Source organism: Oryctolagus cuniculus, chromosome 8, assembly GCF_964237555.1.
Source record: "Oryctolagus cuniculus chromosome 8, mOryCun1.1, whole genome shotgun sequence".
In the NCBI taxonomy this organism is placed as follows: domain Eukaryota; kingdom Metazoa; phylum Chordata; class Mammalia; order Lagomorpha; family Leporidae; genus Oryctolagus; species Oryctolagus cuniculus.
In genome coordinates this window covers 52,722,462-52,741,886 of record NC_091439.1, presented here as the reverse complement: position 1 = coordinate 52,741,886, position 19,425 = coordinate 52,722,462, and the positions used below count along the sequence as shown (strand labels likewise).

General features: G+C 39.8%; 1 protein-coding gene across 3 annotated transcripts in view; it reads left to right on the top strand.

Moving 5' to 3' along the window:
* Positions 1-19,425, top strand: part of AP1AR (adaptor related protein complex 1 associated regulatory protein) — a 52,735-nt gene that overhangs the window by 16,863 nt on the left and 16,447 nt on the right. For all 3 annotated transcript variants that reach the window (XM_002717089.5, XM_070047744.1, XM_002717088.5), the window contains exons 2-3: positions 16,758-16,806; positions 18,257-18,283. In XM_002717089.5, coding sequence (XP_002717135.1) covers positions 16,758-16,806; positions 18,257-18,283 — 76 coding nt within the window. The remainder of the gene's footprint in view (positions 1-16,757; positions 16,807-18,256; positions 18,284-19,425) is intronic.

Genomic DNA, 19,425 nt, shown 5'->3' with positions numbered 1-19,425 from the left:
GTACTCACATCCCTACATCTAATATATTAACAAATTCTGCAATACTGCTTTTCATTATGTCCACTGTTATTATATTACTGTGATCCAAGGCATCATCATTTGTCTTCTATACAGTATACAATAGATTCCTTTTTTTTTTTTTAAGATTTATTTATTTATTTGAAAGAATTACACAGAGAGAAAAGGAGAGACAGAGAGAGAGAGAGAGAGGTCATCCATCCACCGGTGCATTCCCCAGTTGGCCGCAGTGGGTGGAGCTGCTCTGATCCGAAGCCAGGATCCAAGAGCTTTCTCCAGGTTTCCCCACACCAGTACAGGGGCCCAAGGACTTGGGCCATCTTCCACTGCTTTTCCAGGCCATAGCAGAGAGCTGGATCTGAAGTGGAGCAGCTGGGACACAAACCTGCACCCATAAGGGATGCTGGCCCTGAAGGTGGCGGCTTTACCCGCTACACCATAGTGTCGGCCCCTACAATAGATTTCTAATTGACCTTTTATTTATTTTTTTATTTAATTTTGTTTAAGTTATACTAATTTCATATATACAGATTTAGGAATACAGTGGGATTCTCCTCCCAATCCTCCCTCCCCCAACACTCCAGCCCTTCCTCCCCTCCCCTTCAGATGTCTATTCTTAATTTTTACCATGATCTATTTTCTAATTAATGGTCATATTTTAACCCTACTTTTTTTTTTTTTTTTTTTTTTTTTTTATTTTTGACAGGCAGAGTGGACAGTGAGAGAGAGAGAGACAGAGAGAAAGGTCTTCCTTTGCCGTTGGTTCACCCTCCAATGGCCGCCGCTGCAGCCGGCGCACCGCGCTGATCCGATGGCAGGAGCCAGGATCCAGGTGCTTTTCCTGGTCTCCCATGGGGTGCAGGGCCCAAGCACCTGGGCCATCCTCCACTGCACTCCCTGGCCATAGCAGAGAGCTGGCCTGGAAGAGGGGCAACCGGGACAGAATCCGGCGCCCCGACCGGGACTAGAACCCGGTGTGCCGGCGCCGCAAGGTGGAGGATTAGCCTATTGAGTCACGGCGCCGGCCTTAACCCTACTTTAAGTAATGGAATTTAACTAATAGTATGAAGAAAAAGAAAACAAAACAGAACAAAACTGAACAAAACACTGTTCCGCAATGGAAGAGACAAGGACTATAAACAATCACCGAATCTCAAGATGTCTGTTTCATGCCAATATATTACATTTCAGGTATTAGTTAGATCAAGGGAAATGTATGATGGGTATCTTTTGGGGATTGGTTTCTTTCACTAAGTATTCTAGATTCCAGTTGTGACCATCTTTTTGAGAAAGAAAGAATTTCTTCTTCTTTTTTTTTTTTATAGTTGAGTATTACTCCATAGTGTATATATACCATAATTTCTTTATCCAGTCAACAGTTGGTGGACATCTGGATTGATTCCATAGCTTTGCTATTGTGAATTGTGCTTCAGTGAACATAGGGGTACAGATAACTCTTTCATATACTGATTTCTTTTGGTTTGGATAGATTTCCAGGAGTGGGATGGCTGGATCATATGGTAGGTCTGTATTCAGATTCCTGAGGTATCTCAATACTGTCTTCCACAGTGGTTGCACCAGTTTACATTCCCACAAACAGTGGAGCAGGGTACCTTTTTCCCCACGTGCTCACCAGCATTTGTCATTTGATGATATCTGTACACAAGCCATTCTAACTGGAGTCAGGCGAAACCTTGTTGTGGTTTTGATTTGTATTTCCCTTATAGCTAGTGATCCTGAGCATTTTCACAAGTGTCTGTGGGTCATTTAATTTCCTCTCTTGAAAAATGCCTATTTAAATCTTTTGCCCATTTCTTTACTGGGTCGTTTGTTTTGTTGTTGAATTTCTTGAACTCTATATATTTTGGATGTTAACCCTTGATCAGCTGTGTAGTTTGCAAATATTTTCTCCCATTCTGTCAGTTGTCTCTTCACTTTGCCGAGTGTTTCTTTTGCAATGCAGAAGCTTCAAGATTAATGTAATCCCATTTGTCAATTGTGGCTTTGATTCCCTGCACTTTTAGGGACTTTTCCAAGAAGTCTTTGCCTATGCTAATGTCTTGTAGTGTTTCCCCCATGCTAATTCTTTGGTGATATCAGGTAGTAGATTTAGGTCTTTGAGGCCGGCACCACGGCTCACTTGGTTAATCCTCTAGTCCTGGTTGGGGCACCAGATTCTGTCTCGGTTGCTCCTCTTGTAGTCCAGCTCTCTGCTGTGGCCCGGGAGGGCAGTGGAGGATGGCCCAAGTCCTTGGGCCCTGCATCTGCATGGGAGACCAGGAGGAAACACCTGGGTCCTAGCTTCGGATCGGCACAGCGCGCTGGCTGTAGTGGCCATTTGGGGGGTGAACCAGTGGAAGGAAGACCTTTCTCTCTGCCTCTCTCTCTCTCATTGTTTAACTCTGCCTGTCCAAAAGAAAAAAGAAAAAAAAAAGATTTAGGTCTTTGATCCGTTTTGAGTGGCTTTTTGTGTAAGTGTAGGGTAGGCGTCTAGTTTCATACTTATGCATGTGAAGATCCAGTTTTCACAGTTCCAGTTGTTAAAGAGACTGTCCCTGCTCCATGTGTTAATTTTATCTCCTTTATCAAAGAAAAGTTTTGCTGTGAATGCATAGGGTTGATTTCTGTAGTTTCTATTCTGTTCCGTTGGGCTACATGCCTATATTTGTGCCATTATCAGGCTGTTTTGATTATAATTGCCCTGCAGTATGTCTTGAAATTTGGAATTTGATGCCTCCAGCTTTGTTTTTGTTGTGTAAGATTGCTTTAGCTACTCAGGGTCTCTTTTGTTTCCATATGAATTTTAGCATCATTTTTTTCTAGATCTGCAAAGAATGTTGTTAGTATTTTGATTGGGATTCCATTGAATCTGTAAAATTGCTCTTGGTAATATGGACATTTTGATGATGTTGATTCTTCCAGTCCATGAATATGGTAGATTTTTCCAGTTTTAAATATATTCTAATTCTCTCTTTAGGGTTTTGTAATTTTCATGATAGAGATCTTTGACATCCTTGGTTAAATTTATTCCAAGATATTTGATTCTTTTTGGAGCTATCTTAAAAGCTCTTTCTCAGCTGTAACATTCTTTGTGTATACAAAGGCTATTGATTTTTTTGTATTGATTTTCTATCCTGCCACTTTACCAAACTCTTTTTTTTTTTTATTTTTTTTGACAGGCAGAGTGGACAGTGAGAGAGAGAGACAGAAAGAAAGGTCTTCCTTTTGCCATTGGTTCACCCTCCAATGGCCACCGTGGCCGGCGCGCTGCTGCCAGCGCACCGCGCTGATCCAACGGCAGGAGCCAGGTGCTTCTCCTGGTCTCCAATGCGGGTGCAGGGCCCAAGCACTTGGGCCATCCTCCACTGCACTCCCGGGCCATAGTAGAGAGCTGGCCTGAAAGAGGGGCAACCGGGACAGAATCTGGTGCCCCGACCGGGACTAGAACCCAGTGTGCCGGCGCCGCAAGGCGGAGGATTAGTCTATTGAGCCACGGCGCTGGCCCAAACTCTTCTGTGTGTTCCAATAGTCTCTAAGGGGAGTCTTTTGGAGCCCCTATATATATATAATCATGTCATCTGCAAATAGGGATAGTTTGACTTCCTCCTTCCCAATTTGTATCTCTTTGATTTCTTTTTCTTGCCTAATTCTCCAGTTAAACCTATCAGGACTATGTTGAATAGCAATGGTAAGAGTTGGCATCCTTGTCTAGTTCTGGATCTTAGGAGGAATTCTTTCAGTTTTTCCCTATTCAGTAGGATTCTGGTTATGGGTTTGTTATATATTGCCTTGATTATCTTGAGGAATGTTCCTTCCATCCCCATTTTGCTTAAGGTTTTCATCATGAAAGGATGCTGTATTTTATCAAATGCTTTCTCTGCATCTATTAAGTTGATCATATGATTTTTTTTTCTTCAATTTGTTAATGTGATGTATCACATTGATTGGCGAAGGTTGAACCATCCCTGCATACCAGGGATAAATCCCATTTGGTCTGAGTGTCTGATTTTTCTTATGTGTTGTTGGATTCAAGCTAGTATTTGTTGAGGATTTTTGCATCTGTGTTCAATGGTCTATAGTTCTCTTTCTCTGTTGTGTCTTTTTCAGGTTTAGGTATTAAGGTGATACAGGCTTCATAAAAGGAGTTTGGGAGGGTTCCTTCCCTTTCAGTTGTTTCAAATAGCTTGAGAAGAATTGGAATTAGTTCTTCTTTAAAAGTGTGGTAGAATTCAGCAGTGAAGCCATCTGGTCCTGGGCTTTTCTTTGTTGGGAGGGTCTTTATTACTGATACAATTTCTGTCTTGGTTATTTTTCTGTTTAAGTTCTCTATATCTTCATGACTCAATTTTGGTAGGTTTATGTTTCTAAGAATCTATCCATTTCTTATAGGTTTCTTAATTTGTTGGAATATAGCTCTTTTTAGTAGTTTCTGGTGATTTTTTTTATTTCTGTGATGTCTATTGTTATATTTCCTTTTTTGTCCCTGGTTTTATTGATTTGGGTCTTCTCCTTCTTTGGTTAGTTGTGCCAATTATTTGTCAATTTTCTTTATTTTTTTTTTTTCAAAAACCCAGCTCTTCATTTCACTGATTTTTGTTTTAATTTTGTTTATTTCTTCTCTAATTTTAATTATTTCTTTTCTCCTACTAATTTTAAGTTTGGCTTGTTATTGTTTTTCTAGTCCTTTGAGATACATTGATAGCTCATTTATTTGGTACCTTTACAATTTCTTCATGTAGGCACTGATTGCTACAAACTTCCCTCTTAGCACTGTTTTTGCAGTACCCTGTACATTTTGATATGTTGTGTTGTCATCTTCATTTGTTTCTATAAATTTTTTTATTTCTCTTTTGATTTATTCTATTACCCACTGTTCACTCAAGGGCATGTTGTTCAATCTCCATATGTTTGTATATGAGCCAGAGGTTCTTGAGTTGTTGATTTCCAGCTTCATTCCATTGTGGTCAGAGAAGATGCATGGAATGATTTTGATTTTTTTGAATTTGCTGAGACTTGCTTTGTGGCTTAGCATGTGGTCTTTCCCAGAGAAATGTACTGATGAGAAGAATGTGTATTTGCCACTATGGGGTGAAAGGTTCTGTAGATATCCATTAGGCCCATTTGGTCTATAGTATTGATTATCTCTTTTGTTTACTTGGTGATTTTCTGTCTGGTTGATCTACCCATTGCTGAGAGTAGGGTATTGAAGTCCCCCATTACTACTGTATTGGAATCTATGTCTCCCTTTAGGTCCATTAACATTTCTTTTAAATAGCCAGGTGCCCTATAAATGGGTACATATATATTTATTATGATTGCATCTTCTTGTTGAATTCATCCCTTAATCATTACGTAGTGCCCTTCTTTGTCTCTTTTAACAGATTTTATGTTAAAGTCTATTTTATCTGATATTAGGATGGCAACACCAGCTCTTTTTTGGTTTCTGTTAGCATGGATTATATTTTTCTATCCTTTCACTTTCAGTCTGCATGTATCTTTGTTGGTGAGCTATGTTTCTTCTAAGCAGCAAATAGATGGGTCTTGTTTTTCAATCCATTCTGTCAGTCTGAATCTTTTAACTGGAGAGTTGGGGCCATTTACATTCAAGGTGATTATTGATAAGTAATGATTTTGCCCTGCCGTTTTTCCCTAGATATTTCTATTATTTATTTTGGATTTCTTTTGGGCTTCTATTAGGGGGTTTTCTGCCATCTAATTCTTTCATAATGATGGCTATCTTTCTGTGTTTCTATGTGTAGCACACCCCTAAGCATCTTTTGTAAGACTGGACTAGTGGCTACAAATTCTTTTAATTTCTGTTTGTTATGTAAGGTCTTTATTTCACCTCATGCATGAATGTGAGCTTTGTGGGGTATAGTATTCTGTTTGACAATTTTTTTCTTTTAAGACTTGGGCTATATCTTGCTATTAGCCTGTAGGGTTTCTGATGAGAAGTCAGCTGTGAGTCTGATTGGAGATCCTCTGAAAGAAATCTGGCCTCTCTTTCATGCACATTTTAGTATCTTTATGTTTGAGATACTAAAAGTTTGACTACAGTGTGGCATGGTGAAGATCTTTTCTGGTCATGTATTTTAGAGGTTCTATGTGCTTCCTCTACTTTGGTGACCCTTTCCTTCTCCATATTGGGGAAGTTTTCTGTAATTATTTCATTAAATAGATTTTCTAGTCCATTCTCTCTGCACCTTTAGGAACTCCCAAGACTTGTGTGTTGGGTCATTTGATAGTATCCCATAGATCTCCAATACTATTTTTAAGTTTTCTATTTTCTTTTTTTTTTTTTCTGATTGTAAGATTTCCAAAGATTTGTCTTCTAGTTCAGATATTCTTTCTTCTGCCTCACCTAGGCTGCTGTTGAGAATTTCTATCACATTTTTTATTTGGTCTATTGAATTCTTTATTTCTAATATTTTTTTCTTTTACGTTAATAATTCACATCATTTATTTCATACTATACTTTTTTTTTTAGAAAGCTTTTATTTAATGAATACAACTATCATAGGTACAGCTTTAGGAATATAGGGAGTGGTTTTCCCCCGATACCCTTTAAATCCTTTAACATTTCTTTCTTTCTTTCTTTTTTTTTTTTTTTTTTTTGACAGGTAGAGTTAGACAGTGAGAGAGACACACAGAGAGAAAGGTCTTCCTTTTTCCATTGGTTCACCTCCCAAGTGGCTGCTATGCCCGGCACAGTGCGGCTGGTGCGCTGTGTCGACCCAAAGCCATGAACCAGGTGCTTCCTCCTGGTTTCCCATGTGGGTACAGGGCCCGAGGACCTGGGCCATCCTCCACTACACTCCCAGGCCACAGCAGAGAGCTGGATTGGAAGAGGAGCAACCGGGACAGAATCCGGTGCCCCAACTGGGACTAGAACCCGGAGTGCTGGCGCTGTAGGCGGAGGACTAGCCTAGTGAGCTGCAGAACTGGCCTAACATTTCTTTTTAATAGCCAAGTACCCTGTAAAAAGGTGCATATACACTTATAATAGCCACATCTTCTTGTTGAATTGATCCTTTAATCATTATATAGTTTTCTTCTTTGTCTCTTTTAATGGTTTTTGGGTTAGTCTATTTTGTCTGATATCAGGATGGCTACACCAGCTCTTTTTTGGTTTCTGTTAGCATAGATTATCTTTTTCCATCCTTTCACTTTTAGTCTGCATGCATCTTTGTTGGTAAGATGTGTTTCTTGTAGGCAGCAAATAGATGAGTTTTCTTTTTTAATCCATTCAGCTATTCTGTGTCTTTTAACTGGAGAGTTGAGGCCATTTACATTCAGTGTGACTATTGTTAAGTACCAACTTTGCCCTGCCCTGTTTTCATAAATAGTTCTGTTTATGTATTTTGGATTTCATTTGTACCTGATCTGTGTTCCTTTGTGTGGGTCATGGTATTTTCCTTCTTCTTATTTCTTGTATTTCTGGTTTTATTTTAGGCATCTGTGGAGTTGTTTTTGTTTTTCTTCTGATGGCTTTTATCTTAGGGCTCTGCTTCTGTGGTGTAGTGGAATGTCTGCTTTTTCAGTGACTACCAAAAGGTGTGTGGTAGGTGTGGCCTGGGAGTTCTAGTCAATGCCCTACGGTGGGTCAAGTTTCTAGGGCAACACCCAACGTAGGTGTGGCAGAATTCACTACACAGCTGCACTTTCCCCTTTCTCATGTAACTGCTGAGTCTCCCAGGCCTCAGTACACTAGGCTCTCATAGGCACTGTGGCCAGAGGTTTCTCTCTGCCCTGTCAGTCTGTCCATCAATAGAGAAGCAGATCTACCTTAGCATTTTGACCCTGAGAGGCTGTGGGTGTGAGCGCCTTGCTGTTCCACGTAGCCTCCAAGCCACTTCCCAGCCAGGCTTAAAGACTATGGGATGCTTAAACCTGTTCCCTCCGCAAGAATCTCTAGTTCACATGCCCACACTGGAGCCACTGGCTGAACACTGCTGCCTTTTCTCCACTGCCACCAGCACTGTTAAACAGGAGTTACATCTCAGCCAACTGCCATACGTGGACCCAAATGCTTCCAAAGCTGCTGCTGCCCTATTCCAAAATGGTGCCTGCCCTATCCCAGCCAGGCAAAAGGCATTGTTCTGGGGCAATGCAGGGACGGGGGAATGGGAATCAATCATCCCCCTCCACTTCCACTGGGTCTGCAGGTAACCACAGCCCCTAGGGCTCCAGTCTGGACCCACACCACATTCACCCTCTGGCTCTAATGCCATGGGTCGCTGCAGCTAGCCTCACCTCTGTCTCCAATGTGTAGCCAGCTTTGGCTTTATGCCACTGCTGCTCCACTCTCAAGTGTGCTGCTCGTCAGCACCATTCACACACAGGTTCACACAGTTCACCTTTTTCCGTGGGGCTTCCCGTGCAGTGTTCTCTCCAATTTTACCCTGGGGTTGTGCCTTCTACACATTTTTCCTTTTTTCACTGTTGATCCTTAGCCCAGTGAAGCATGTTGCTCCCTAATCCACCATCTTTCTTCTCGCACTATCCTAATTGACCTTGTAAGGTATATGTCAGATCATGTGTTCAGGATCCTCCAGGGAAGTTCTTATAGAGCTAATAAATTCTTAAAGGAATTATAGAAAATCACAATTTTTACCCTCTAACAAAATGATGGATATGAGTACTGATTATCAATGGCTGCTAAAACCATTTGGTGAAAGGTTGTGGAGGGCCAGTGCTGTAGTGAAAGGGGTTATGCTGCTGCCAACAATGCCGCATCCCATGTGGTTGCCTGTTCAAGTCTCAGCTGCTCCACCTCTGATCCAGCTCCCTGCTAATGCACCTGGGAAAGCAGCAGAAGATGGCCCAAGTCCTTAGGCCCCTGTTCCCACATGGGCACCCCAGAAGAAGCTCCTTGCTCCTGGGCTTCAGCCTAGCCCAGCTCCAGCCATTATAGACATTTGGGGAGTAAACCAGCAGATGAAAGATCTTCCCTGCTCTACCTTCTCCTCTTTCTAACTCTGCCTTTCAAATAAAATAAATAAAATCTTTTTTTTTTAATAAAAGGCTGTGAAACTTTAAGATTGATGGATTAAATTGACACTATCTGCACCTTCAGAGAACAATATATTTCTTTGTGATTTGATTCAAAAATAAATACTACATAGGAAGAATTCTTGTCTTCAGAAATTGAACTCAGTATAATCAAGCCTCTAAATCAAAGTGCCATTTTCAGAAAACACAGAGGGTAGAGGGAAAGTGAAACTTCAAGAGAAAAATATTGGCCAAATACAGAAATTGAGAAATTCTGCAGCACAGGTGACACATTTTCTCCCAACAAATCAACACATGAAAAAAGACAATGTTTCAGGGGAAGTAAGTTACAAATTGGAAGTGGTTTAAGAAGTCTAATAAGAAAACATAAGAGTGTCACTCTTGTTTGAATTGAGCAAATTTTGTATAAGAATAATCAGGGAAATTAAAATGCTTGCTGGACTAGATTTTAGATACCAAGGAATTATTTTAATGATGTATATTAATAGCATGTAGTTAAATTTTTTAAAGTTCTTAGTGATTAGAGATGCAAGTTGAGATAAGGATAAGGACATATTTGGGTTTTATTGTTAAATATTCTTACCAAAATATAAAACAGGAGTTGGTATTTGGCATAGCAGTTAACATGTCACTTGGGACACAGACAACCCATATAAGAGTGCCTAGGTTTGAGACTCTGTTCCATTTCTGATTCTAAATTTCTGCTAATGTACACTCTTGGGAGGCAGCAGGTTGTAGCTCAAGTAGTTGGGTCCTGCCACTCATGTAGGAGAACTAGATTGAGTAGTTGGCTCCTGGCTTCAGCTTGGCCCAGCCTTGACTGTTAAGGATATTGGTAGAGTGAATCAGCAGATGGATGCTTACCTTCTGCCTGTTTCTTTCTGCCTTTCAAACAAATTTTTAAGAGTTATAATCTAAATTTACATATGTAGTACTATGGAAAGAAATTAGTTTTAATTTCTTTTCATTTACTTTTTAAGTAATAGAACTCTGAAATGGTATGTTCAAACAGGTGACTTCCTAAACAACTTTAAAAATATGTATCAGAAATAGAAAAATGAGAAAAATAAGTGAAAAAACTACTTTCTATGTGGCTAAAAGTTGCAAAGTATCAACAATTGAATTTAATGCTTACTGTACATGTCTAGGGGTTCTAATTAGGCATTAGCAGTGTTAAATATAAGCACCAAAAAGACATCCTGCATTCATAAAGATATGTTTGTGTGTGTGTCACAGTGTTTCTTCTTTTCAGATAAATCCCAGATAAAACTCCTCTAATAAAAATGTTGCCCCTGAGATTATGAAATTGAATATTTATTGTAATCTGTCAGTATAATGTGAGTGTTTATGGTAGTAGGAATCAGTAATATATATCCTTTGTGAACATGGTCTCAACCTGATCCATCTTAAGGAGAGATTCTATTAAAAAAAAAAAAAAGATTTATTTGGTTAGTAAGAAAGATAGTGAGAGATCTTTCATCTGCTACTTCACTCCCCAGATGGCCACAGTGGTGAGCACTGGTCCAAGCAAAAGCCAGGAGCTTTATCTGGGTCTCCCACATGGGTGTCAAGGGCCCAAACGCTTGGGCCATCTTCCATTGCTTTTTCCAGGCCATTAGCAGGGAGCTGGATCATAAGTGAAGCAACCAGGACAAGAACTGACACTCATATGGAATACCAGTGTTACCAGCAACAGTTTTATACACCACAGTGCTGGCCACAAAGGGAAATTGTTTTGTAATGAAATTCCTGAAATCTTCCCAGTTTATTTTGCTTTCTGCTTATCTTCTATTCTAATTATTCATTGTTTGTCGCTCCCCCTCTTCATGGAGGAACGACACTAAACCCTGCCTAGGCTTCATATCCGAGTCACGGCACCATTATGTCGCTCCCCCTCTTCGTGGAGCAACGACACAAGACCCTGCACTGTTCTTTTGTCTGCTCGGCCCTTCCCAGGTTTGCTGCTGGTTCTTCCCGGGTTGGCTACCGACCCTTCCACCTCCGTGGAAGGGCAGTTCCCCCTGCCACTTTCCCCACTTCCACGGGGGAGCGGCACACCCCGGCCGGCTCTCTCGGGGGCTGCACAGGTGTTCCTTCAGATAGATGTTCCTGGTGCATGTTGTCTCTCTCCTCCTTTATAGTCCTCTTCCACCAATCCCAACTCTGCTACCCACACGCCGAGTTCGCTGCTCTCCTCCAATCAGAAGCAGGTCCTGCAGCTTGTTGGTTGAACTGGAGGCAGCTGTGTAGAAGCTGGTTCCTCCTCTCCCAGCGCCATATTGTGGGAGAGCAGATGCATAGAATAAGTCTTAATTCCAGTAACAGTCTAGTCCGAGTTGCTCCCCACAATTGTTATTACTTAATTTGCTCATTTGCCATTTTATCACTTAAACTTATTTATTAGTCACAACTTTGGTTGTAGGGACAGAAGCCCAGATCAAACTTAGACAAAAGGTGGAATTTATTATGTTAGTTTTCTCAGTAGACCATGAGCAAGGCAGAGATGAAACTTGTCCTATTGACTGACTTTAAGACTGCTTGAGCACTACTCTCTTTCAGATGATCTCATGCCTCTCATTACAGATCGTTGGAGTTAGTCCAGCAGTTCCCTAGCGCCATGAGGAATGGGGTGGATTTTGTCTCCCTGCTCAGTTTCTGTATAACGCTGAGCCCCACAAAAGGGATCTTAGGGATGACTGTGGTGTAGCTTGGTCAGATAATCAGGGAGTCAGTCGTGTAAGATTATGATTGTCCTCAAGTCACTGAATGGGGATGGATGGGACAGGAAAGACATTTACAGCAGAGAGCATCTTTAGTGTCTACTAAAGTTAGCTACAGAACACAGTGTTCTGCCATCTGATATAAATGTATTTGCAGCAGGTATGTTCCTTGGTTTGGACAATCATTGTACTTAGCTTTAGGCTTTGCTTCAGGAGTGAAGTCATGCTGGTGGCTTATATTTAGGTCCTTGATGTTACTAAACTTCAAGTCACTAGTCAGCTGTACCACTCACTAGGCCTGAAAGAGGAAACAGCTTAATCAAACACAGATTCCTCATTTAGGGAAGAGAGTGATGACTACAGGGAGAGAAGCCTATAGCTGTAAGCAGGAAACCTGATACCAGAATACATTATTACTGAAAGGTTTGGCTTATTTCTGTTTATATTGAGAAAGGAGAGTGAATGGTTACAGGATTGATAATATTACATTTATATTGGATTTGTTCCATGAGGTCTTTGGAGTAATAATACCAAATTCTTTTCTTTCCCCAGTGATCTCTTAATGGGCAATAAAATTGCTTTATTTTTATCTGTAGATAAAGATTGTAGCAGGGAAAATAACACCTATGATTTTATTGCTATTTTTATCTTCAGTTATAATTATATGGCATTTTCTTTGACTAAACCTGACATTCCTCTCGGTATACACATATATACATAATACAAAGGATTCTTGACCTTTCTAATCCCAGGAGTCTCGCCATTTACTAAAGGAGTGCTTTGGGCACCCTCAATGTGAGTTTAGGATCCCTGTTGGGGAGGGGAGGAGTCCTCTCCATCAGTTTCGGCAGCTATTACAGGAAACACATTATGGGTGGAAATCCTTATCTCCAACTCTTCCCAAGGAAGGGGTTTGAGTGACTCTGTTCTAGACTGACGCGGATACTGTGGTAGTGGGATTGTATACTTAACTTTACAGTACAGAATATGCTTATTTGCCTATATATAAGAGCAGAAGAAAATAATTAAAATAAAAGTCAATATTTGCCCTTATATGGAAAAGTTATTGGCTGACATGTATAAGCATATGCCTTGTTTTTCTTTATTTGTGAGGGCATAAAGAGAAAATAAAAAGCATCATATAAAGATATAAGATCTCACCATCCAAAGATAACTGCTGTTAGCATATTGCAGTATATATCCTTTTAGATTCTTGATATTTTGTGTATGTTTAACAAAATTGGGAACATACTCTTATATGTTACAATACTTAAGTATTTTTAACATTTATCTCTTTTTTTTTGCTGCTGAAATTGGTTTATTCTATTCAAATGCATAGTTTTGTTGTAACATATTATTTTTTTTCCCAAAGAAACCTTTTATTTAATAAGCACAAATTTCATAAGTACAACTTTAGGAATATAATGATTCTTCCCACCATGCCTGCCCTCCCACCTCTACTCCCACCCCATGTCCTTTTCTCTCTCCTATTCCCAGCTCCATTCTCCATTAAGAAAAAAAAAAAAAAAAAGAAAAAGAAAACTGTTCCTCGACAGTCAAGACAAAAGGGCTGTTCAAGTCATTGCTTCTCAAAATGTCAATTTCACTTCAACAGATTTCCTTTTAGGTGCTCTATTAGTTATCACAGATTAGGAAGAACAAATGGTATTTGTCTCTTTGGGACTGGCATATTTCACTAAGCATGATGATTTCCAGTTGCATCTATATTGTTGCAGATGACTGGATTTCATTTTTTTTAACCTCTGTGTAGTATTCCATAGAGTACATATCCCATGATTTCTATTTTTTAAAGCTTTTTTATTGTATTACTTTTTTAAGATTTATTTATTTATTTATTTTTTAGAAGTCTTTATTTAATAAATATAAATTTCAAAAGTACAACTTTTGGATTATAGCGGCTTTTCCGCCCATAACCACCATCCCACTTGCAAACCATCTCATTTCCCACTCCTTCTCCCATCCCATTCTTCATTAAGATTCCTTTTTAATAATCTGTATATACAGAAGATCAACTTAGTATATACTAAGTAAAGATTTCAACAGTTTGCATCCACACAGACACACAATGTTTAAAGTACTGTTTGAAGACTAGTTTTACCATTAATTCTCATAATACAACACATTAAGGACAGAGATCCTACATGGGGAGTAAGTGTACAGCGACTCCTGTTGTTTATTTATGACTTCAGTAATCACCCGAGGCCATACCCCATAATTTCTTTATCCAGTCTTCCATTGACAGGCATTTAGGTTGATTCCATGTCTTAGCTATTGTGAATTGAGCTACAATAAACATTGAGATACAGACAGCTCTTTTATTTGCTGTTTTCATTTCCCTTGGGTAAATTCCCAGGAATGTGATGGCTGGGTCATATGGCAGGTCTATATTCAGATTTTTGAGTTATCTCCAAACTGTCTTTCATAGTGGTTTTATCAGTTTACATTCCCACCAACAGTGGATTACGGTATCTTTTTCCCCACATCCTCACCAGGATTTGTTATTTGTTGATTTCTGTATGAAAGCCATTCTAACTGGGGTGAGGTGGAACCTCATTGTGGTTTTGATTTGCATTTCCTTTCCCTGATGGCTAGTGATCCTGAGCATTTTTTCATGTGCCTGTTGGCCATTTGGATTTCCTCTTTTTTTTTTTTAGTTTTTTTTTTTTTTTTTAAATTTTTTGACAGGCAGAGTGGACAGTGAGAGAGAGAGACAGAGAGAGAAAGGTCTTCCTTTTGCCATTGGTTCACCCTCCAATGGCCGCCGCTGCAGCCGGCGCACCGCACTGATCCGATGGCAGGAGCCAGGATCCAGGTGCTTTTTCCTGGTGTCCCATGGGGTGTAGGGCCCAAGCACCTGGGCCATCCTCCACTGCACTCCCTGGCCATAGCAGAGAGCTGGCCTGGAAGAGGGGCAACCGGGACAGAATCCGGCGCCCCAACCGGGACTAGAACCCGGTGTGCCGGCGCCGCAAGGTGGAGGATTAGCCTATTGAGCCACGGCGCCGGCTTTTTAGTTTTTTTTTTTTTTTTAATTTATTTTATTTTTTGACAGGCAGAGTGGACAGTGAGAGAGGCCGCCACGGCCAGCGTACCGCGCTGATCCGATGGCAGGAGCCAGGTACTTATCCTGGTCTCCCATGGGGTGCAGGGCCCAAGCACTTGGGCCATCCTCCACTGCACTCCCGGGCCATAGCAGAGAGCTGGCCTGGAAGAGGGGCAACCGGGACAGAATCCGGCGCCCCAACCGGGACTAGAACCCGGTGTGCCGGCGCCGCAAGGTGGAGGATTAGCCTATTGAGCCACGGCGCCGGCTTTTTAGTTTTTTTTTTTTTTTTAATTTATTTTATTTTTTGACAGGCAGAGTGGACAGTGAGAGAGGCCGCCACGGCCAGCGTACCGCGCTGATCCGATGGCAGGAGCCAGGTACTTATCCTGGTCTCCCATGGGGTGCGGGGCCCAAGCACTTGGGCCATCCTCCACTGCACTCCTGGGCCACAGCAGAGAGCTGGCCTGGAAGAGGGGCAACCGGGACAGAATCCGGCACCCCGACCAGGACTAGAACCCCGGGGTGCCGGCGCCACAAGGCGGAGGATTAGCCTAGTGAGCCGCGGCGCTGGCCTAAGGATTTCCTCTTTTGAAAAATGTCTGTTTAAGTCCTTTGCCCATTTCTTCACTGGGTTGTTTATTTTGTTGTTGTAGGTTATTAATCCTTTATCAGTTGCATAATTTGCAAATATTTTCTCCCATTCTGTCAGTTGCCTCTTCACTTTCCTGTTTGTTTTGCAGTACAGAAACTTCTCAATTTGGTGTAATCCCATTAGTTAATTTTGGCTTTGACTACCCATGCCTCTGGGGTCTTTTCCAAGAACCCTTTGTATGTGCCAATATTTTGCAGGGTTTCCCCAATGTTCTCTAATTATTGGATGGTATCAGGTCATAGATTTAGGTCTTTAATCCATTTTGAATGGATTTTTGTGTAAGGTAGGGGTCTTGCTTCATGCCTCTGCACGTAGAAATCCAGTTTTCCCAGCACCATTTATTGAAGAGACTGTCCTTGCTCCAGGGATTGGTTTTAGCTCATTAGTCAAATATAAGTTGGTTGTAGATGCTTGGATTGATTTCTGGCATTTCTATTCTGTTTCATTGGTCTAACCATCTGTTTTTGTACCACTGCCAGGCTGTTTTGATTATAACTGCCTTGTAGTGTGTCTTGAAATCTGGTATTGTGATGCCTCTGGTTTTGTTTTTGTTGTACAAGATTGCTTTAGCTATTTGAGGTCTCCTATGCCTCCATATGAATTTCAGCATCATTTTTTCTAGGTCTGAGAAGAATGTCTTTGGTATTTTGATTGATATGCATTGAATCTATAAATTGCTTTAGGAAGAATGGACATTTTGATTATATTGATTCTTCCAAACCATGAACATGGAAGACTTTTCCATTTATTTTGTATCTTCTATTTCTTTCTTTAATGCTTTGTAATTCTCATTGTAGAGATCTTTGACAGCCTTGGTTAAATTTATTCCAAGGCATTTGATTTTTTTTTTTTTTTTGGTAGCTATCGTGAATGGGATTGATCTTAGAAGTTCTTTCTCAGCTGTGGCATTGTCTGTGTATACAAAGGTTGTTGATTTTTGTGTATCGACTTTATATCAACATTTATCTTGATAGAGTAAAATTACTGAGATAAATTTTAAGATCTAATTGTATTTTGTTCTGTTTGGTAATAATAGCCAATTAATTTATTACAGGTTTAGTAGATACTAATACCAATAAAAGGAAATTTTGGTTGACTAGACAAACTCATAAGGAAGTTTAAAAATTTAGAATATATACATTCTTAAGTGAGATTGGTTATTCTTTTTTGTAAATGTATTTTAGAGAATTTAAAGTTTCTTTTCAGGAAGTGCTTTTAATACCACTATGTTAATTTGGTTGGGGAGTTAATTGTGATTTTTAAAGTTGTTTTTCATTTTTCTTCCCAGATCCAAGTATTTTAGAACATGCTCAAGAGGTGAGCACTTAACTATAGAGGTAAGTAGAGTCATGAATTTGATTGGATAAAAGGCATCTTGAGAAGGGCATAAGAGAGCTTAGGAGGAAGGAACTGGACTCAAATTTAATCTGGACTACTTATATTTCAATATTGTTGGTGTTCTAATGAAGAGAGGCAACTGAGGGAGTGGGGGAACATGGAGAACTTTGGCAAGGATTAAGGTCCTGTTTCTAGGATAGATTTGAGTTTGTTTTTCACCCGACAACACTTAGGGAGAGGGGACCCTTCTGTCGGTAAATGGGACTCACCAAGGCAGTGATTCCAGAGACAGATTGTTGGCCTGCTTCAGTAGGGAGCCAAGTTGATTTTAAGCATCTCCACAGCAGAAATCACTGAGTCGCTTTTCCTTTGTCTGTAAAACACAATCATAAAAGCTACCATTAACTCAGCCCTGCTCTGGAGAATTGGTACTTTGTACAAGCCACTCTACTATACAACTACGGAATATTCTTTGCATATAATCCTTGTAATAAATCTAGTGAAATAAATAAGTGCTAGCAACCCTGTTTTATGGATGAGAAATCAAAGGCTTAGACAGGTGGAGAAATTGAGCTCTATTCATTTTACACAGTTTGTAAGTGGTAGGAAATAAATTACAGTCCAAAACTACTAGGTTCTAAAGCTTGAACACTGAACTTCATGGCCTTATATATTGAATTAAGGCAGCATATAAACCAGGAAGGAGTTTTTAAAAACAACAACAACAAAAACACAAGCCAATACAAAAAATAAGTCTAAAGATAATTTGAACAGTTTTGTTATGTTAGATTCTGTTATTTTCTAGACTTTTTGAATTCATTGTTTCCCCTCTCTCTTTAAATAAAGCAGTATTAACAATAAAACACTTTTCTTTCTTTAAAGTGATTAAATTATTTAAATATTTTGATATGTGATTTAATAGTGATGACTTTTAGTAGGTCATTTTACAAATTAGCATTCATTGTATTATAACCAAATTGTTTACATTCATATCTCTAGACAGACATTGTGTTTGGAGTTGAATACCATTTAGTAGATTTTCAGCAAATAATTATATGAGTGAATAAATGGACATTTATGAACACTTAGAGAAATTCTTATTTGGGTGTCTTTAGTTCCTACTTTTTATTACATTAAATAACTTGTTTTGAACTCAGATGAAGTGGAAAATTCTTGCATAAAAAATTCAGATCAGAGTTTTAGTTTATAAGCTTCCAGTTTATGTAGAAAATTACTGTAATTTTCCTTTCCAATTTTCATAAAAAGTCATAAATAAAAAATAGCATATGTTTGCCTTGGTCATTTTATTAGACTGTTGAATATTATTATATGAGCTGATGTGTAAAAGAGCATATTATTTCTAAGGTGAGAAAAAGTGACATAATTGCTTGTGAGATAATATATTTTGGATAAATATCCCTCCTAACACTTGCTTTCTTGTTCTTTCAGTTTGAGAATCTAGTAGAAAGTGATGAAGTAAGTATTTCCTTAATTGTGCAAAGCCCATATTTTTCATTCTCTTAGTCATCTCATTAGTTATAACAATTATTTTAAAATTTTTTTATTTTGTTTTAGAATTTTTCTTTTCCCTTATTACTTTCTGTATCATTTCATTCTTTTATTAATTTATGTTAGCAAATCAGAATTTTCTACCATATAACATATAATGCTACACATGCACAGGTTTTAAAGCATCTTATGGAAATCAAAGAACTTTTTGTTTTTTCAACTTATTTTTTAAGAAATATAAATTTCATTAGTGCAACTTTAGGAATATAGTTATTCTTCCCACTGTACCCGCCCTCCCACCCCTCCTCCTCCCTCTCCCCTTGCCAGTACCATTCTCCATTAAGATTCATTTTCAATTAACTTTGTACATGGAAGACCAACTCTATACTAAAGATTTCAGCAGTTTGCACGTACACATACACACAAAAAAAGAAACTTTGAGAACTGGTTTGTTTTTCTTTTTTTTTTTTTTTTTTTTTTTTTTGACAGAGTGGACAGTGAGAGAGAGAGACAGAGAGAAAGGTCTTCCTTTTCCATTGGTTCATCCCCTAATGGCCACTGTGGCTGGCGCGCTGCAGCCGGCACACCACGCTGATCTGAAACCAAGAGCCAGGTGCTTCTCCTGGTCTCCCATGCGGGTACAGGGCCCAAGGACTTGGGCCATCCTCCACTGTATTCCCGGGCCACAGCATAGAGCTGGACAGGAAGAGGAACGACCGGGACAGAATCCGGCGCCCCGACCGGGACTAGAACCCGGTGTGCCGGTGCTGCAGGCGGAGGATTAGCCTATTGAGCTGTGGCGCCAGCCTAAGAACTGGTTTTACAATTAACTCTCAATACAACTCATTAAGGACAGAGGTCCTCCATGGGGAGTTAGTGCACAGTGACTCCTGTTGTTAACAATTAACACTTTAATGTATGATGTCAGTGACCTCTCAAGGTTCCTGAAATGAGCCACCTAGGCTATAGAAACCTGTTGAGTCCACAAACGCTGTCTGTGTGGACAAGACCATAAGCAAGGTGGATGTTTTCTCCCTTCAGAGAAAAGTGCATCCTTCTTTGATGGTCCCTTCTTTCTACTGGGGTCTCACAGATATCCCTCATGCAGA